The sequence below is a fragment of the Bombina bombina genome, chromosome 12 (assembly GCF_027579735.1).
Source record: "Bombina bombina isolate aBomBom1 chromosome 12, aBomBom1.pri, whole genome shotgun sequence".
Taxonomy (NCBI): domain Eukaryota; kingdom Metazoa; phylum Chordata; class Amphibia; order Anura; family Bombinatoridae; genus Bombina; species Bombina bombina.
The window spans coordinates 101,967,602-101,989,940 of NC_069510.1; the positions used below are offsets into that span (position 1 = coordinate 101,967,602).

The following is a 22,339-nucleotide window of genomic DNA, read 5'->3' on the forward strand; positions in this document are numbered from 1 at the left end:
TTATACCAGACAGGAGAGCAGTTGTATGTTTATTAGACGGTGTGACCCATGTAAATGTCACGTCTGCCTCACAAATAATCTATGGAACGTGAATACTAGCGAGTAACAATGCTTTACAACTGCACGGAAAGAGGAGGTGATGGCTGCTATGATCCCCCGGTGGTTGTCGGGAATAGTAGTTTGTAAGGTGGAGGATACAAATTTTCGGTGAGGGTGAAGGGACTCCATCTCCCATAATGCAGCTCGCATTATAACCACCAGGAGAGACAGGGGCGTGACAGTACGAGCTGCTGAAGAAGAAGGCGATTAAGATGGCGGCCGGTGCCGCTCAGGGAGCCCAGTGAGGGAGAGCACCGCGACCCGCAGCCATGGGCGTGCAGGGCTTTCAGGAGTTCTTAGAGAAGCGATGTCCCGGGGCCGTAGTGCCCGTCGACCTGTTAAAGTTAGCCCGGACCGTTGCCCGGCAGCAGCACCGCGCCGGCCTGTCCCCTGGGGGTTACCCCGCAGCCCCTCCGCCGCCTGGCCCACCACCGCCTTCCCCGGTTGCTCCCCCACCCTGTAGGGTCTTAGTGGACGCTGACTCTGCCCTGCAGCGGCTGTACGGGGGCTACCAGACAGACTGGGTATGCGGGGGCCAGTGGAATGCAATGCTGGGTTACCTGGCGGCTCTGTCACAAGCCTGCCTGTACCAGGGTGGCCTGGAACTAGTGGCCATGTTCAACGGCACACTTGCCAAGGAGAGACTGCCCGAATGGGCCCGGCGGGCGCAGGGCGAGAAGCAGACGGCCCAGCTTATAGTCAGCCACGTCGGAAACAAGGGCACCCCGCCCCCCCGGGCCTGGTTCTTGCCGCCTGCCTGCCTGGCACACTGCATCCGCCTGGCAATGATCCGCTTCCGTGTCAAGGTAACCGTGAGGAGATTGGCACCTGGAGCATCTGCTGTCTTACCTGTACCCTGGCGCGTGGGATGGTGACCCCTTGACTGCCACAGGGGTGCAGTATGCTTATATGGCAGTTAAGGGGTTAATATGCCCACTCCTGTCTGCTTTACCCCCAACATGTGAGGCTGGTGACCCCTTGGCTGCCAAAATGGGGAACTTCAAGTAATATGGTGGTAGCTAAGGGTTTAATATTTCCACTCAATCAGTTTGCACACTCTGTATGTGAGACTGGTGACCTTTTGGATGCTCAGGTGTTACAACATGTTATATGGCAGCTAAGGGGTTAATATGCCCACTCTTGTCTGCTTTTTATCCCCTAGCTTGAGGCTTTTGACCCCTTGGCTGCTCAGTGGGGGTAAGAAATGGTATACAGCAGCTAAGGGGTTAATATGCCCACTTCTGTTTGATTTTCACTCCCTGCATGTGAGGTACGTGACCCCTTTGCTGCTTTGGGGGGGTACAACACCTTATAGGGCAGCTAAGGGGTTCATTTGCCTGCTTTTGTCTGCTTTACACCCTCTGCATGTGAGACTGGTGACCCCTTGGCTGCAAAAAAGGAATGACATGTAATAAGATAGCAAAGGGTTAAAATGTCCACCGCTCTTCAACTCTGTGCACTAATGTATGTGTGGTTGGTGCCCTCTTGTCTCCCAGAGATTAAAAGGACATACTATCAAACAATGAAAGGGATTATGCCCACTTTTGAATGCTTCACACCCCCTACACTCTTAAATGTCGGGATAGTAACCCCTTCAGAGGTGGTTATGAGAGATTACATTGCAGCTAAAAGGTTATCATGCCCATTGTCTGTTTAACCCTCTGCACCCTAACACATTTGACTGATCTCATGTGCCAACAATGGGTGCAACACATTACATGCCTGATGTGTTAATATCACAATTTCGATCACTTTTGTTCCCTGTATGTCTGATCTTACCATAACAAAATGTGCTTATTTCAAAGACAGCCAAGGGGTTAATTTCCTGCAGTTTCGTCTATTATCCTGGCAGCTTCCATCTGACTATCTCCCAGTGACTGCATCTCTGCTATCTAGTAATGTCAATGTACCATCATCTCTCACATTTAGTATTGCTGTGTGCTGCACTTTGGCATCACCCCCTCAGCTTGTTTGTGTCTTTACTGGTCTCGTAACTCAGCAAGGGTTTTGCTGTCTTAAAACAATGGGTTAAGGCTTGGCACTCTGTTTATCTCTCTCTCACACCATTTTAGACCTAAAGTCTTTGTCCTTGCTTGTTTTGGCTTCGAATCTCTACACATTTGCTCTTCTCTCTGCCTCTTAAAGGGACACTGAGCCCAAATTTTTTTCTTTCTTGATTCAGATAGAGCATGCAACTTTCTAATTTACTCCTATTATCAAATTTTCTTCATTCTCTTGGTATCCTAATTTGAAATGCAAGAATGTAAGTTTAGATTCCGGCCCATTTTTGGTGAATCACCTGGGTTGTTAATAATAATATAATAATTAATAATAAAAAAAGTGCTGTCCAGAGTGCTAAACCAAAAAACTTAGATGCCTTCTTTTTCAAATAAAGATAGCAAGTGAACAGAGAAAAATTAAAAGGAGTAAATTAGAAAGTTGCTTAAAATTGCATGCTCTATCTGAATCACGAAAGAAAAAATTTGGGTTCTGTGTCACTTTAACTCTAAAAACCCCCCCCCAAAAAACACTAGCTTACCAAGAGTACACTTCTCAGCCTGCTTCTTCTAGAATATATCAGCCATCAAGCTCTGCATTGCCAAATTTTCTAAAATCACATTATGACTATAGCACAATATACAAGGTTTTCAAACCAATAGTAGTGCAGGGACACACCCTTTGGGAAGTCTGTTGGTTTTGTTTGCTATTGACACATTTAAATGAGCTTCTGTTCTGAGCTAGCAAATCACTGTAGCATTTTACAGGGTTGGTTATATTTTATGATGTTAAATGTAGTATGCACTCCTTATAAACACCCACAAGCTGCACACTCCAAATCCAGAATTGAAAAAGTTTGACAAGCAACGTTTTGGGGGTCCTGTCCCTTTTGTAAGGAAGCACTCCAACCTGTTGAGAGTGGAAGTTTTATAATACATATTTTACATGTCAACACAGGGCTTTTTTCATGCAAAAATAAAAATGTAATAGCTGGTAAAATGGATGCTAAACAGTAAAGAAATACTAGATATAATGTATTCAAGCAATGATTATCCAGAGAAGTAGATTTATCTGTTAGAAAATTATATTGATTTTAATATTAAATACATGTAAAGTTTTAGTCTCCTTTAAGTAATGGGCGCTGCTGTATTGTATGTCTCATCTCCCCTGCTGAGGGTAGTTAGGGTCAGTTCTAAATGCAACTATTTCCCAGGGTTTCTTGTCTAACTTAAAATTAATACAGCTCTTTCTGCTAAGGCTTATTTGGTTGTCCATGAACATTTGTACATACCAGGTAATGTTCATTAGCAGGGGGTACCTATAACCATTAGCATTTGTACCTACATACCAAATCTATAACCCATAGCAGGAGCTACCAGCTAATTACTTAGCATTTGTACCTACATACCAAACAATAACCTTTAGAATGAGCTACCAGTGAATGACTTAGCATTTGTACCTACCTACATACTAACCAATAACCCTTAGCAGGAGAATACCAGCCAATGACTTAGCATTTGTACCTACATACCAAACAATAAAGCTTAGGAGCTACCAGCCAATGACTATTAGCATTTGTACCAACCACTAACCCTTAGCAGGAGCTACCAGCCAATCACGATTAGCATTTGTGCCTACATACCAACCAACCCCAAGGCAGAACATGCTGTGATATGAGATGTCATCGCAGAAAATGTAGCATGTCTGCAGAAAGAATGGGACACATGCAGGAACTGCTAGCATTTTCACTTTGTAGCGCTGCTCCACATTAGACTGTTCTCTTCAAACAGTGCTGTGCCCTGGCTGCACTGTGTAAGTTTTTCTTAACACAGTGCATCTAGAACAAATTGCTGTTTGAAAAGAACAGTCAAATATGGAGCAGCGCTGGAAAGCAGCAGTGCATTTATTGTTGACGGGCTTTCAGGGACATTTTAAAAACTGAACAACATTTTTTTTTTCTTTGCAGCTAATTTGCAATGCAATTTTCAACTGATGCACTATATAAAAAACTTAAAAAATTGCTTTATTCTCCAGTTAATCAACACATTGCAACTGAAATCATGCTTTAGTGTAACTGCCTAATTTAGAATTTAATTTTATTTCAAGTGACCTGCAGACATTTTTTTTAACTAAAAAAATCTCATCTCAGAAAGTGAAGGAAACTTCTGCCTCTGGGCCAACCAATAGCCCTTAGCAGGAGCTACCAGCAAATCACAATTAGCATTTGTACCTACATACCAAATGATAACCCTTAGCAGAAGCTACTAGCCAATGACCATTAGCATTTGTACCTACCAATAACCCTTAGCAGGAGCTACCAGCCAATCACTATTAGCATTTGTACCTACATACCAACCAATAACCCTTAGCAGGAGCTACCAGCCAATCACAATTAGCATTTGTACCTACATACCAAACAATAACCCTTAGCAGAAGCTAGCAGCCAATGACCATTAGCATTTGTACCTACCAATAACCCTTAGCAGGAGCTACCAGCCAATCACTATTAGCATTTGTACCTACATACCAACCAATAACCCTTAGCAGGAGCTACCAGCCAATCACTATTAGCATTTGTACCTACATACCAACCAATAACCCTTAGCAGGAGCTACCAGCCAATGACTATTAGCATTTGTGCTTGCATACCAACCAATAACCCTTAGCAGAAGCTACCAGCCAATGACCATTAGCATTTGTACCTACCAATAACCCTTAGCAGGAGCTACCAGCCAATCACTATTAGCATTTGTACCTACATACCAACCAATAACCCTTAGCAGGAGCTACCAGCCAATGACTATTAGCATTTGTACCTACTAGGGCTGCATGATTAATCGTGGATGTTGTTTTAAACCGCAATTAATCGCTGTGGTTTAAAAACCGCAAGCTTATACGATTTATAACCCCGCCCACTATTATGTCACCTATGACGGGGGCAGACAGTGGAGTATTTAGGAGGGAGTCAGTGGGGTATTTAGGGTCCGCTTTTCAGTCATACTCGGATCCTGAGGGTCTCACCGTAGTGACGTCACTTATGTAAATGAATAAGTTTGTCTTTTCCATTTTTGCGCTTTTGCCAGTAAAAACGGCACTTACGCTTAGACAGTTCAGCACCTGCAAAGTAAGTGACGCTGTTGTTATTGTGTCACGTGTAGGTGACTGACATGAAATATCGCTAAATGATTTTTACCAGGTGACGTCGGAATGGATTGCCGGGTACAGCTGGGGGGATTGAGTGACGTGGGAATGGGCTACCTTACCGGGTACAGCTGGGGGGATTGAGTGACGTGGGAATGGGCTACCTTACCGGGTACAGCTGAGGGGAGTGACGAGGGAATGGGTGACCTTACCGGGTACAGCTGGGGGGATTGAGTGATGTGGGAATGGGTGACCTTACCGGGTACTGCTGGGGGGATTGAGTGATGTGGTAATGGGTTACCTTACCGGGCACAGCTGAGGGGAGTGAGTGACGTGGGAATGAGTTACAAGGTACAACTGGGGGGATTGAGTGATGTGGGAATGGGTTACCTTAACTGGTACAGCTGGGGGGGAGTGAGTGACGTGGGAATGGGTTACCTTACCGGGTACAGCTGGGGGGAGTGAGTGACCTGGGAATGGATTACCTTACCGGGTACAGTTGGGGGGGATTGAGTGACGTGGGAATGGATTACCTTACCGGGTACAGCTGGTGGGAGTGAGTGATGTGGGAATGGATAACCTTACTGGGTACAGCTGGGGGGAGTGAGTGATGTGGGAATGGATTACCGGGTACAGCTGTGGGGGAGTGAGTGACAACGGAATGAGTTTAAAATTGTTTTATTTATATTTTTTTTGCTGCCGCCTGGAACTTCCTCCTCCTGACTGACGGCACATGTAGTCTAGTCAGTGGGAGTCTGCAGCGCGGCAGTGAGACTGGAGTGGCAGCGAAAATCGCGATTATTTTTTTTTTTTACCCATATCGCCCAGCCCTAGTACCTACATACCAACCAATAAGTGTTAGCAGGAGCTACCTGCCAATGACTATTAGCATTTGTATCTACACACCAACCAATAAGCCAGTGTTTTTCGACCAGTGTGCCGTGAGAGATCCTCAGGTGTGCCGCAGCAGACTGACAACAGTGCGGGGGTGTCCCTCTTTCAAATTTTGAAATATTGGGAGCTATGTGACAGGCTCATCAGGCATCATTTACAACCATGGCATTGACATTCATTCACAGAAAATCATTATGATTGTTTGTGAATGAATGTCAATATGTCATGTATAGTTTGTAGGAGGCATGGCAGCACAGTACAGTGTGTGTGTGTGTGTGTATATATATATATATATATATATATATATATATATATATATATATACTGTATTAGGCTACAATGTGTGATTTTGTAAAATTTTGAGATGGTGGTGTGCCACAGGATTTTTTAATGTAAAAAAGTGTGCCACGGCAAAGAAAAGTTGCAAATCACTGCAATAAGCCTTAGCAGGAGCTAACAGCCAATGACCATGAATATTTGTACCTACACACCAATAACCGCAGGAGCTACCAGCCAATGACTTAGCATTTGTGCTTACACTTGTGCTCATAAGTTTGCATACCTTAGCAGAATTTATGATTTCTTGGCCATTTTTCAGAGAATATGAATGATGACACAAAAATGTTTCTTTCACTCATGGTTAGTGTTTGGCTGAAGCCATTTATTTTCAATCAACTGTGTTTACTCATTTTAAATCATAATGACAACAGAAACTACCCAAATGACCCTGATCAAAAGCTTACATACCCCAGTTCTTAATACTGTGTATTGCCCCCTTTAACATCAATGACAGCTTGAAGTCTTTTGTGGTATTATTGGATGAGGCTCTTTATCTTCTCATGGTAAAGCTGCCCATTCTTCCTGGCAAAAAGACTCCAGTTCCTGTAAATTCTTAGGCTGTCTTGCATGAACTGCGCGTTTGAGATCTCCCCAGAGTGGCTCAATGATATTGAAGTCAGGAGACTGAGATGGCCACTCCAGAACCTTCACTTTATTCTGCTGTAGCCAATGACAGGTCGACTTGGCCTTGTGTTTAGGATCATTGTCATGTTGGAATGTCCAAGTACGTCCCATGCGCAGCTTCCGGGCTAATGAATGCAAATTTTCCTCCAGTATTTTTTGATAACATACTGCATTCATCTTTCCATCAATTCTGACCAAATTTCCTGTGCCTTTGTAGCTCTCACATCCCCAAAACATCAGTGATTTACCTCCGTGTTTCACGGTAGGAATGGTGTACCTTTCATCATAGGCCTTGTTGACTCCTCTCCAAATATAGCGTTTATGATTGTGGTCAAAAAGCTCAATTTTGGTCTCATCACTCCAAATTACTTTGTGCCAGAGGGTTTGAGGCTTGTCTCTGTGCTGTTTGGCGTATTGTAAGCGGGATACTTTGTGGCATTTGTGTAGTAATGGCTTTCTTCTGGCTATTCGACCATGCAGCCAATCCTTTCTTCAAGTGCCTCTTTATTGTGCATCTTGAAACAGCCACACCACATGTTTTCAGAGAGTAGTGTATTTCACCTGAAGTTATTTGTGGGTTTTTCTTTACAGCCTGAACAATTGTCCTGGCAGTTGTGGCTGAAATTTTAGTTGTTCTTTCTTTGACCGTGGTTTGGTTTCAACAGGACCCCTCATTTTCCACTTCTTGAGTTTGAACACTGCTGATTTGCATTCTCAATCCCTTTGATATCTTTTTATATCCCTTTCCTGTTTGTTTTATACAGTTAAAGTACCTTTTCCCACAGATCCTTTGACAATTCTTTTCCTTTCCCCATGACTCAGAATCCAGAAATGTCAGTGCATCACTGGATGAAAGATGCAAGGGTCTGTCAGGAGTCTAGAAACTCAATGACCTTTTATATACACACACTCTAATTACAAGCAAACAGATCACAGGTGAGGATGGTTACCTTTAATAGCCATTCAAACCCTTTTTAATTTTAAATCTTTTTATTGATTTTTGAATTTACAAAAACATATGAGTAGCAAGAATTCTACATCAGATGGATACCAAGGGATTAATAACAATAATAACAATAGTAACTATAACAATAGGACTTCATAGATGAGACAACCCCTTCTGTAGGGGTAAAGTTGCAGTGCTAAAGTCTTTTGATTCGGGTGAAGTCCATGAACACTAGGGTAGAAACAGTTAACCATCTGATATACACATTACTATTTGTTGAGTAGAGCAAAGTACTCTCAGTGCAGCAGGTATTTATGGTTATCTAATAATGAAAATGAATATGAACAAGAACAGGGGAAGGGAGAAAAGGGGAGGAAAACTGTGGTTGGGACCTGTCAGAGAATGCTAGAGATTGTATTAGGTTAGTCTATGGGGATATCCTCTTAGGGGGGAGGCGGAGAGGCGGAGAGGCCATAGGCTCCTTCAGATCCGCCTGCTCCCATATGAATATGACATTCGAGATATCATCAGCCTTACCATGAAAACTGTAATGTATTTTCTCTAATGAGAGGACATGGCCAACTTTGCGGATCCACATTTGTGGAGAGGGTACCTGTGTTTTTTTCCAGAACCTAGGAATTAGGCGCTTAGCGCAATTTAGCATGCATTGCAATAGTCTCTTTCGGTATTGGCAGTTAAGATTTGGTAGATTGTTAAGCAGAACCAAGGTGGGGTTTAGGGTAATGTTTGAGCTGAGGGTGTGATTGATATGTGTATTCACTGTGTGCCAGTAATGCTTAAGCTGAGGGCAGTGCCAGAAAATATGGGTGAGGGATCCAATCTCCCCACAATGCCTCCAGCATTGGGACGAAGCCCCTGGAAAGATGTTATGAAGCCTAACGGGGGAGAGGTACCAGCGCATTAGAATTTTATAGTTAAGTTCGGCTAGCACTGGTGATATGGAAGATTTTTTTTGTTGATAAGAATATATTCAGTAGCTGTTTTTGAGTAAATGTCACATTATGTTCTCTCTCCCATTTTGTCATGTATGAGGGCGAGGGTACAGGGGGGGTGCTCTGCAGAATTTTATGAATCAAGGATACATGGGATTTCAGGAGGGAGGGGGTTGTACACAGTACTTCGAATGGTGTCAATGGGCTTGTTAGAATTGACTTATGTGGTGAGGTCAATAAGGCATGTCTGATCTGAAAATAGGAGAACCATTTGTGGAAAGGAGGGCCAAATTCAGAATTCAGGTCTGTCTGTGATCGAAATTGTCCATTGTGAAAGAGGCGAGATACTGGGGAGGGTGTATGGTGGGCCGATAGGTGTGAGCTGTGTATAAGATCTGGAGTAATGAAAGTGGTGTTGTTGAGTAGAGGGGTTAAAGGGGAAACTGCACGGAAGGTGTTTGAAGTAGTTTTAACGGTCTTATCCCAGACCCGCAGAGTAGATGTAATGTAATAGTTGGGTTGTTGTTTCTTCTGCTAGATTATGTTCTGGTAGAAGTGATGCCTCTAGCTGGACCCAAGGCTTAGCGGGAGAAGAATGGTTCCAAGCTACAACTCTGGCCAAGTGTGCTGCCTTATAATAGGCTGTTAAGTTGGGGATCCCTAGGCCTCCCCTCTCTTTGCTGAGGTATAGATTATTTTTTGCAACCCTTGGTCGTTGATGCGACCACACAAAGGATTCGATTAGTTTCTGCTGTGAGTCTAGATATTTGGGCGGTAATTCTAGGGGGAGAACCTGAAACAGGTATAGATATTTAGGGAGTATAGTCATTGATACCGCGCTCACCCGGCCAAGCCAGGATAGATGGTTCTGTCTATGCCAGTTATTGAGTAGGGTATGGATTTCTTTTGAAAGGACCCCGTAGTTGTATTCGAAAAGGGCTGGGATGGAGGAGGAGATCATAATACCGAGGTATTTTAACGACTTGTCTATCAAAAAATCAGTATGGTGGGAGAGGAAAATAAGTTCCTCTTCAGCTAGATTTATCGGCAGAAGGACCGATTTGTCCATGTTAATTGCCATTCAAACCCTTTTGTGTCAACTTGTGTGCATGTTATCAGGCCAAAATCATCAGGGTATGTAAACTTTTTTTGATCGGGTCATTTGGGTAGTTTCTGTTATTATGATTTAAAACGAGTAAACACAGTTGATTAATAATAAATGGCTTCAGCCAAACACTAACCATGAGTGAAAGAAAAGTTTTTGTGTTGTTATTCATATTCTCTGAAAAATGGGCAAGAAATCATAAATTCTGCCAGGGTATGTAAACTTATGAGCACAATTGTACATACCAACCAATAACCCTTAGCAGGTGCTACCAGCCAATGACTATTAGCATTTGTACCTACATACCAACCAATAACCCTTAACAGGAGCTACCAGCCAATGACTATTAGCATTTGTGCTTACATACCAACCAATAAGAATTAGCAGGAGCTACCAGCCAATGACTATTAGCATTTGTACCTACATAGTATATTAACCAATAACCCTTAGCTGGAGCTACCAGCCAATGACTATTAGCATTTGTACCTACATAGTATACCAACCAATAACCCTTAGCTGGAGCTACCAGCCAATGACTATTAGCATTTGTACCTACATACCAACCAATAACCCTTAGCAGGAGCTACCAGCCAATGACTATTAGCATTTGTACCTACAAAACAACCAATAACCCTTAGCAGGAGCTACCAGCCAATGACTATTAGCATTTGTACCTACAAAACAACCAATAACCCTTAGCAGGAGCTACCAGCCAATGACTATTAGCATTTGTGCTTGCATACCAACCAATAACCCTTAGCTGGAGCTACCAGCCAATGACTATTAGCATTTGTACCTACATAGTATACCAACCAATAACCCTTAGCTGGAGCTACCAGCCAATGACTATTAGCATTTGTACCTACATACCAACCAATAACCCTTAGCAGGAGCTACCAGACAATGACTATTAGCATTTGTACCTACAAAACAACCAATAACCCTTAGCAGGAGCTACCAGCCAATGACTATTAGCATTTGTGCTTGCATACCAACCAATAACCCTTAGCAGGAGCTACCAGCCAATGACTATTAGCATTTGTGCTTGCATACCAACCAATAACCCTTAGCAGGAGCTACCAGCCAATGACTATTAGCATTTGTGCTTGCATACCAACCAATAACCCTTAGCAGGAGCTACCAGCCAATGACTATTAGCATTTGTACCTACGTAGTATAACAACTAATAACCCTTAGCAGGAGCTACCAGCCAATGACTATTAGCATTTGTACCTACACACTAACCAATAACCCTTAGCAGGAGCTACCAGCCAATGACTATTAGCATTTGTACCTACATAGTATACCAACCAATAACCCTTAGCAGGAGCTACCAGCCAATGACTATCAGCATTTGTTCCTACATACCAACCAATAACCCTTAACAGGAGCTACCAGCCAATGACTATTAGCATTTGTACCTACATACCAACCAATGACTATTAGCATTTGTACCTACAAACCAACCAATAACCCTTAGCAGGAGCTACCAGCCAATGACTATTAGCATTTGTGCTTGCATACCAACCCATAACCCTTAGCAGGAGCTACCAGCCAATGACTATTAGCATTTGTGCTTGCATACCAACCAATAACCCTTAGCAGGAGCTACCAGCCAATGACTATTAGCATTTGTGCTTGCATACCAACCAATAACCCTTATCAGGAGCTACCAGCCAATGACTATTAGCATTTGTACCTACGTAGTATACCAACTAATAACCCTTAGCAGGAGCTACCAGCCAATGACTATTAGCATTTGTACCTACACACTATCCAATAACCCTTAGCAGGAGCTACCAGCCAATGACTATTAGCATTTGTACCTACATAGTATACCAACCAATAACCCTTAGCAGGAGCTACCAGCCAATGACTATCAGCATTTGTTCCTACATACCAACCAATAACCCTTAACAGGAGCTACCAGCCAATGACTATTAGCATTTGTGCTTGCATACCAACCAATAAGAATTAGCAGGAGCTACCAACCAATGACTATTCGCATTTGTACCTACATAGTATACCAACCAATAACCCTTAGGAGGAGCTACCAGCCAATGACTATTAGCATTTGTACCTACATACCAACCAATAACCCTTAGCAGGAGCTACCAGCCAATGACTATTAGCATTTGTACCTACATACCAACCAATGACTATTAGCATTTGTGCTTGCATACCAACCAATAACCCTTAGCAGGAGCTACCAGCCAATGACTATTAGCATTTGTGCTTGCATACCAACCAATAAGCATTAGCAGGAGCTACCAGCCAATGACTATTAGCATTTGTACCTACATAGTATACCAACCAATAACCCTTAGCAGGAGCTACCAGCCAATCACTATTAGCATTTGTGCTTACATACCAACCAATAAGCATTAGCAGGAGCTACCAGCCAATGATTATTAGCATTTGTACCTACATAGTATACCAACCAATAACCCTTAGCAGGAGCTACCAGCCAATGACTATTAGCGTTTGTACCTACATACCAACCAATAACCCTTAACAGGAGCTACCAGCCAATGACTATTAGCATTTGTGCTTGCATACCAACCAATAAGCATTAGCAGGAGCTACCAGCCAATGACTATTAGCATTTGTGCTTGCATACCAACCAATAAGAATTAGCAGGAGCTACCAGCCAATGACTATTCGCATTTGTACCTACATAGTATACCAACCAATAACCCTTAGGAGGAGCTACCAGCCAATGACTATTAGCATTTGTACCTACATACCAACCAATAACCCTTAGCAGGAGCTACCAGCCAATGACTATTAGCATTTGTACCTACATACCAACCAATGACTATTAGCATTTGTGCTTGCATACCAACCAATAACCCTTAGCAGGAGCTACCAGCCAATGACTATTAGCATTTGTGCTTGCATACCAACCAATAAGCATTAGCAGGAGCTACCAGCCAATGACTATTAGCATTTGTACCTACATAGTATACCAACCAATAACCCTTAGCAGGAGCTACCAGCCAATCACTATTAGCATTTGTGCTTACATACCAACCAATACGCATTAGCAGGAGCTACCAGCCAATGATTATTAGCATTTGTACCTACATAGTATACCAACCAATAACCCTTAGCAGGAGCTACCAGCCAATGACTATTAGCGTTTGTACCTACATACCAACCAATAACCCTTAGCAGGAGCTACCAGCCAATGACTATTAGCATTTGTGCTTGCATACCAACCAATAAGCATTAGCAGGAGCTACCAGCCAATGACTATTAGCATTTGTACCTACATACCAACCAATAACCCTTAGCAGGAGCTACCAGCCAGTGGTTCTTAGCATTTGTACCTACATACTAACCAATATCCTTAGCAGAAGCTACCAGCCAATGACTATTAGCATTTGTACCTACATACTAACCAATAAGCATTAACAAGAGCTACCAGCCAATGAGAATTAGCATTGGTACCTACATACCAACCAATAACCCTTAGCAGGAGCTACCAGCCAATAACTATTAGCATTCATGCTTACATACCAACCAATAAGCATTAGCAGGAGCTATCAGCCAATGACTATTAGCATTTGTACCTACACGCCAACTAATAACCCTTAGCAGGAGCTACCAGCCAATGACTATCAGCATTTGTACCTACATACCAACCAATAACCCTTAGCAGGAGCTACCAGCCAATGACTATTAGCATTTGTACCTACATGCTAACCAATAACCCTTAGCAGGAGCTACCACCCAATGACTATTGGCATTTGTACCTACATACCAACCAATAACCCTTAGCAGGAGCTACCAGCCAATGACTATTAGTATTTGTACTTACATACCAACCAATAACCCTTAGCAGGAGCTACCAGCCAATGACTATTAGCATTTGTACCTACATACCAACCAATAACCCTTAGCAGGAGCTACCACCCAATGACTATTAACATTTGTACCTGCATACTAACCAATAACCCTCAACAGGAGCTACCAGCTAATGACTATTAGCATTTGTACCTACATACTAACCAATAAGCATTAACAGGAGCTACCAGCCAATGACTATTAGCATTTGTATCTACATTACCAACCAATAACTCTTAGCAGGAGCTACCAGCAAATGACTTAGCATTTGTACCTACATACCAACCAATAAGCATTAGCAGGAGCTACCAGCCAACGACTATTAGCATTTGTACCTACATACCAACCAATAACCCTTAGCAGGAGCTACCAGCCAGTGGCTCTTAGCATTTGTACCTACATACTAACCAATATCCTTAGCAGAAGCTACCAGCCAATGACTATTAGCATTTGTACCTACATACTAACCAATAAGCATTAACAAGAGCTACCAGCCAATGAGAATTAGCATTGGTACCTACATACCAACCAATAACCCTTAGCAGGAGCTACTAGCCAATAACTATTAGCATTCATGCGTACATACCAACCAATAAGCATTAGCAGGCGCTATCAGCCAATGACTATTAGCATTTGTACCTACACGCCAACTAATAACCCTTAGCAGGAGCTACCAGCCAATGACTATCAGCATTTGTACCTACATACTAACCAATAACCCTTAGCAGGAGCTACCAGCCAATGACTATTAGCATTTGTACCTACATACTAACCAATAACCCTTAGCAGGAGCTACCAGCCAATGACTATTGGCATTTGTACCTACATACCAACCAATAACCCTTACCAGGAGCTACCAGCCAATGACTATTAGTATTTGTACTTACATACCAACCAATAACCCTTAGCAGGAGCTACCAGCCAATGACTATTAGCATTTGTACCTACATACCAACCAATAACCCTTAGCAGGAGCTACCAGCCAATGACTATTAACATTTGTACCTGCATACTAACCAATAACCCTCAACAGGAGCTACCAGCTAATGACTATTAGCATTTGTACCTACATACTAACCAATAAGCATTAACAGGAGCTACCAGCCAATGACTATTAGCATTTGTATCTACATTATCAACCAATAACTCTTAGCAGGAGCTACCAGCAAATGACTATTAGCATTTGTACCTACATACCAACCAATAAGCATTAGCAGGAGCTACCAGACAATGACTATTAGCATTTGTATCTACACACCAACCAATAACTCTTAGCAGGAGCTACCAGCCAATGACGTTTAGCATTTGTATCTACATTACCAACCAATAACCCTTAGCAGGAGCTACCAGCAAATGACTATTAGCATTTGTACCTACATACCAACCAATAACCATTAGCAGGAGCTACCAGACAATGACTATTAGCATTTGTACCTACATTCTAACCAATAACTCTTAGCAGGAGCTACCAGCCAATGACTATTAGCATTTGTATCTACATTACCAACCAATAACTCTTAGCAGGAGCTACCAGACAATGACTATTAGCATTTGTATCTACACACCAACCAATAACTCTTAGCAGGAGCTACCAGCCAATGACTATTAGCATTTGTATCTACACACCAACCAATAGCCCTTAGCAGGAGCTACCAGCCAATGACTATTAGCATTTGTACCTACATACCAACCAATAAGCATTAGCAGGAGCTACCAGCCAATGACTATTAGCATTTGTATCTACACACCAACCAATAACTCTTAGCAGGAGCTACCAGCCAATGACTATTAGCATTTGTATCTACACACCAACCAATAAGCCTTAGCAGGAGCTACCAGCCAGTGACCATGAATATTTGTACCTACATACCAGCCAATGTGCCCTAGCTGGATGTACTAACCAATGACCATGAGCATCTGTACCTAGCTACCAGCCATTGAGCATTTGTACCTTTGTAACTGCCAAAGTTCCTTTGTAGGTGATACCAGCAAATGATTGAGCATTTCCTGCAGTACCAACGGCTAATGACCATAAGCATTTTTAGCTACCGGCCAGTGGCCCTCAACAGGAGGTACCTGCCAACGACCATAAGCATTTGCACCTAGCTACTAGCCAATAAGCTTTAGGCTGCAGCATCAACCACCCAATGAACATTTGTCCTGACCAGCCAGTGAACCTTTAGGAGGAACACACTGGCCAATGACCATGAGGTTTTTGTACCTACCAGTCTGAGCCTGAGCAACACACACACACAAATGATGCAGCTGTATTAGGTTCCATTGTAATTTAAACAGCGTTTACCTAAGTCTATGGTTATAATGCAGTGTTTTTCATTCAAATCCTCTTGGCACACTAAGACCGGATATTCATGACATCTGAACTAGAGCACAGGTACAATAACTGGTGATTAGTAGCCATTGTTATTACTCTTTTCTCACTATCCTAAACATTTGGCCTGTAAGTGTGCTTCAAGGACTGGAATTGAGAAACACTGTTAATAGTGCATTGGTGCTCTTGAGTGAACTTTTAAAGGGATAGTCTAGTCTAGAATTTTGTATTGTTTAAAGGGATAATAAACCCAATTTTTTTTCTTTAATGATTCAGATAGAGCATGCAATTTTAAGCAACTTTCTAATTTACTCCTATCAATTTTTCTTTTGTTCTCTGGCTATCTTTAGTTAAAAAGCAGGAATGTAAAGCTTAGGAGCCAGTCCATTTAGCGCTGGCTTATTTGGTAGCTACATTTAGCAGACCAATAAGCAAGCATAACCCAGGTTCTCAACCAAAAATGGGCCAGCTCTTAAGCTTTACATTCCTGCTTTTTAAATAAAGATAGCAAGAGAAGGATGAAAAATTGATAATAGGAGTAAATTCGAAAAGTTGCTTAACCCCTTAAGGACAAGGCCATTTTTCAATTTCTTTCCCTTAAGGACCAGGGCTATTTTTACATTTCTGCGGTATTTGTGTTTAGCTGTAATTTTCCTCTTACTCATTTACTGTACCCACACATATTTATATACAGTTTTTCTCTCCATTAAATGGACTTTCTCCAACATAGGTGTGTCCGGTCCACTGCGTCATCCTTACTTGTGGGATATTCTCTTCCCCAACAGGAAATGGCAAAGAGCCCAGCAAAGCTGGTCACATGATCCCTCCTAGGCTCCGCCTTCCCCAGTCATTCTCTTTGCCGTTGTACAGGCAACATCTCCACGGAGATGGCTTAGAGTTTTTTGGTGTTTAAATGTAGTTTTTATTCTTCAATCAAGAGTTTGTTATTTTAAAATAGTGCTGGTATGTACTATTTACTCCGAAACAGAAAAGAGATGAAGATTTCTGTTTGTAAGAGGAAAATGATTTTAGCAACCGTTACTAAAATCGATGGCTGTTTCCACACAGGACTGTTGAGAGGAATTAACTTCAGTTGGGGGAAACAGTGAGCAGACTTTTGCTGCTTGAGGTATGACACATTTCTAACAAGACTTGGTAATGCTGGAAGCTGTCATTTTCCCTATGGGATCCGGTAAGCCATTTTTATTAAATAAGAATAAAGGGCTTCACAAGGGCTTTTAAGACTGGTAGACATTTTCTGGGCTAAAACGATTGATATATAAGCATTTTTAATACTTCATAGCTTTGAGGAGTTATTTTATTCTTGGGAATTATGTAAAAAAACCGGCAGGCACTGTATTGGACACCTTTTTCACTGGGGGCCTTCTCTAATCATAGACAGAGCCTCATTTTCGTGCCTCTATTGCGCAGTTGTTTTTGGGAAGCAAGACATGCAGATGCATGTGTGAGGAGCTCAGATACGTAGAAAAAGCTTACTGAAGGCGTCATTTGGTATCGTATTCCCCTTTGGGCTTGGTTGGGTCTCAGCAAAGCAGATACCAGGGACTGTATAGGGGTTAAATATAGTCTAGTCTAGAATTTTGTATTGTTTAAAGGGATAATAAACCCAATTTTTTTTCTTTAATGATTCAGATAGAGCATGCAATTTTAAGCAACTTTCTAATTTACTCCTATCAATTTTTCTTTTGTTCTCTGGCTATCTTTAGTTAAAAAGCAGGAATGTAAAGCTTAGGAGCCAGTCCATTTAGCGCTGGCTTATTTGGTAGCTACATTTAGCAGACCAATAAGCAAGCATAACCCAGGTTCTCAACCAAAAATGGGCCAGCTCTTAAGCTTTACATTCCTGCTTTTTAAATAAAGATAGCAAGAGAAGGATGAAAAATTGATAATAGGAGTAAATTCGAAAAGTTGCTTAACCCCTTAAGGACAAGGCCATTTTTCAATTTCTTTCCCTTAAGGACCAGGGCTATTTTTACATTTCTGCGGTATTTGTGTTTAGCTGTAATTTTCCTCTTACTCATTTACTGTACCCACACATATTTATATACAGTTTTTCTCTCCATTAAATGGACTTTCTCCAACATAGGTGTGTCCGGTCCACGGCGTCATCCTTACTTGTGGGATATTCTCTTCCCCAACAGGAAATGGCAAAGAGCCCAGCAAAGCTGGTCACATGATCCCTCCTAGGCTCCGCCTTCCCCAGTCATTCTCTTTGCCGTTGTACAGGCAACATCTCCACGGAGATGGCTTAGAGTTTTTTGGTGTTTAAATGTAGTTTTTATTCTTCAATCAAGAGTTTGTTATTTTAAAATAGTGCTGGTATGTACTATTTACTCTGAAACAGAAAAGAGATGAAGATTTCTGTTTGTAAGAGGAAAATGATTTTAGCAACCGTTACTAAAATCGATGGCTGTTTCCACACAGGACTGTTGAGAGGAATTAACTTCAGTTGGGGGAAACAGTGAGCAGACTTTTGCTGCTTGAGGTATGACACATTTCTAACAAGACTTGGTAATGCTGGAAGCTGTCATTTTCCCTATGGGATCCGGTAAGCCATTTTTATTAAATAAGAATAAAGGGCTTCACAAGGGCTTTTAAGACTGGTAGACATTTTCTGGGCTAAAACGATTGATATATAAGCATTTTTAATACTTCATAGCTTTGAGGAGTTATTTTATTCTTGGGAATTATGTAAAAAAAACCGGCAGGCACTGTATTGGACACCTTTTTCACTGGGGGCCTTCTCTAATCATAGGCAGAGCCTCATTTTCGTGCCTCTATTGCGCAGTTGTTTTTGGGAAGCAAGACATGCAGATGCATGTGTGAGGAGCTCAGATACGTAGAAAAAGCTTACTGAAGGCGTCATTTGGTATCGTATTCCCCTTTGGGCTTGGTTGGGTCTCAGCAAAGCAGATACCAGGGACTGTATAGGGGTTAAATATAAAAACGGCTCCGGTTCCGTTATTTTAAGAGTTAAAGCTTTCAAATTTGGTGTGCAATACTTTTAAGGCTTTAAGACACTGTGGTGAAATTTTGGTGAATTTTGAACAATTCCTTCATATTTTTACACATTTTCAGTAATAAAGTGTGTTCAGTTTAAAATTTAAAGTGACAGTAACGGTTTTATTTTAAAACGTTTTTTTGTACTTTGTTATCAAGTTTATGCCTGTTTAACATGTCTGAACTATCAGATAGACTGTGTTCTGTATGTGGGGAAGCCAAGGTTCCTTCTCATTTAAATAGATGTGATTTATGTGACACAAAATTTAGAGAAAATGATGCCCAAGATGATTCCTCAAGTGAGGGGAGTAAGCATGGTACTGCATCATCCCCTCCTTCGTCTACGCCAGTCTTGCCCACACAGGAGGCCCCTAGTACATCTAGTGCGCCAATACTCCTTACTATGCAACAATTAACGGCTGTAATGGATAATTCTATCAAAAATTTTTTAGCCAAAATGCCCACTTATCAGCGAAAGCGCGACTGCTCTGTTTTAGAAAATACTGAAGAGCATGAGGACGCTGATGATATTGGTTCTGAAGTGCCCCTACACCAGTCTGAGGGGGCCAGGGAGGTTTTGTCTGAGGGAGAAATTTCAGATTCAGGGAAAATTTCTCAACAAGCTGAACCTGATGTTATTACTTTTAAATTTAAATTAGAACATCTCCGCGCTCTGCTTAAGGAGGTGTTATCTACTCTGGATGATTGTGAGAATTTGGTCATTCCAGAGAAATTATGTAAGATGGACAAGTTCCTAGAGGTCCCGGGGCCCCCCGAAGCTTTTCCTATACCCAAGCGGGTGGCGGACATTGTAAACAAAGAATGGGAAAGGCCCGGCATACCTTTTGTCCCTCCCCCTATATTTAAGAAATTGTTTCCTATGGTCGACCCCAGAAAGGACTTATGGCAGACAGTCCCCAAGGTCGAGGGGGCGGTTTCTACTCTAAACAAACGCACTACTATCCCTATAGAAGATAGTTGTGCTTTCAAAGATCCTATGGATAAAAAATTAGAGGGTTTGCTTAAAAAGATGTTTGTTCAGCAAGGTTACCTTCTACAACCAATTTCATGCATTGTTCCTGTCACTACAGCAGCGTGTTTCTGGTTCGATGAACTAGAAAAGTCGCTCAATAAAGATTCTTCTTATGAGGAGATTATGGACAGAATTCATGCTCTCAAATTGGCTAACTCTTTTACTTTAGACGCCACTTTGCAATTGGCTAGATTAGCGGCGAAAAATTCTGGGTTTGCTATTGTGGCGCGCAGAGCGCTTTGGCTAAAATCTTGGTCAGCGGATGCGTCTTCCAAGAACAAATTGCTTAACATTCCTTTCAAGGGGAAAACGCTGTTTGGCCCTGACTTGAAAGAGATTATTTCTGATATCACTGGGGGTAAGGGCCACGCCCTTCCTCAGGATAGGTCTTTCAAGGCTAAAAATAAACCAAATTTTCGTCCCTTTCGCAGAAACGGACCAGCCCCAAGTGCTACATCCTCCAAGCAAGAGGGTAATACTTCTCAAGCCAAGCCAGCCTGGAGGCCAATGCAAGGCTGGAACAAAGGTAAGCAGGCCAAGAAACCTGCCACTGCTACCAAGACAGCATGAGATGTTGGCCCCCGATCCGGGACCGGATCTGGTGGGGGGCAGACTTTCTCTCTTCGCTCAGGCTTGGGCAAGAGATGTTCTGGATCCTTGGGCGCTAGAAATAGTCTCCCAAGGTTATCTTCTGGAATTCAAGGGGCTTCCCCCAAGGGGGAGGTTCCACAGGTCTCAATTGTCTTCAGACCACATAAAAAGACAGGCATTCTTACATTGTGTAGAAGACCTGTTAAAAATGGGAGTGATTCATCCTGTTCCATTAGGAGAACAAGGGATGGGATTCTACTCCAATCTGTTCATAGTTCCCAAAAAAGAGGGAACATTCAGACCAATCTTAGATCTCAAGATCCTAAACAAGTTTCTCAAGGTTCCATCGTTCAAAATGGAAACCATTCGGACAATTCTTCCTTCCATCCAGGAAGGTCAATTCATGACCACGGTGGATTTAAAGGATGCGTATCTACATATTCCTATCCACAAGGAACATCATCGGTTCCTAAGGTTCGCCTTTCTGGACAAGCATTACCAGTTTGTGGCACTTCCATTCGGATTAGCCACTGCTCCAAGAATTTTCACAAAGGTACTAGGGTCCCTTCTAGCGGTGCTACGACCAAGGGGCATTGCAGTAGTACCTTACTTGGATGACATACTGATTCAAGCGTCGTCCCTACCACAAGCAAAGGCTCATACGGACATTGTCCTGGCCTTTCTCAGATCTCACGGGTGGAAAGTGAACGTAGAAAAAAGTTCTCTATCTCCGTCAACAAGAGTTCCCTTCTTGGGAACAATAATAGACTCCTTAGAAATGAGGATTTTTCTGACAGAGGCCAGAAAATCAAAACTTCTAAGCTCTTGTCAAGTACTTCATTCTGTTCCTCTTCCTTCCATAGCGCAGTGCATGGAAGTAATAGGTTTGATGGTCGCGGCAATGGACATAGTTCCTTTTGCGCGAATTCATCTGAGACCATTACAACTGTGCATGCTCAGTCAGTGGAATGGGGATTATACAGACTTGTCTCCGACGATACAAGTAGATCAGAGGACCAGAGATTCACTCCGTTGGTGGCTGACCCTGGACAACCTGTCACAGGGGATGAGCTTCCGCAGACCAGAGTGGGTCATTGTCACGACCGACGCCAGTCTGGTGGGCTGGGGCGTGGTCTGGGAACTCCTGAAAGCTCAGGGTCTTTGGTCTCGGGAAGAATCTCTTCTCCCGATAAATATTCTGGAACTGAGAGCGATATTCAATGCTCTCAAGGCTTGGCCTCAGCTAGCAAAGGCCAAATTCATACGGTTTCAATCGGACAACATGACGACTGTTGCGTATATCAACCATCAAGGGGGAACAAGGAGTTCTCTGGCGATGGAAGAAGTGACCAAAATCATTCAATGGGCGGAGACTCACTCCTGCCACTTGTCTGCAATCCACATCCCAGGAGTGGAA

The 22,339-nt window shown here is 42.5% G+C and overlaps 1 protein-coding gene across 1 annotated transcript in view; it reads left to right on the forward strand.

Moving 5' to 3' along the window:
• Positions 1-286: 286 nt before the first annotated feature.
• FAM120C (family with sequence similarity 120C) overlaps positions 287-22,339 on the forward strand; it is a 214,320-nt gene continuing 192,267 nt past the window's right edge. Inside the window, exon 1 of the mRNA XM_053695997.1 lies at positions 287-905. Coding sequence (XP_053551972.1) covers positions 369-905 — 537 coding nt within the window. The 5' untranslated portion in view covers positions 287-368. The remainder of the gene's footprint in view (positions 906-22,339) is intronic.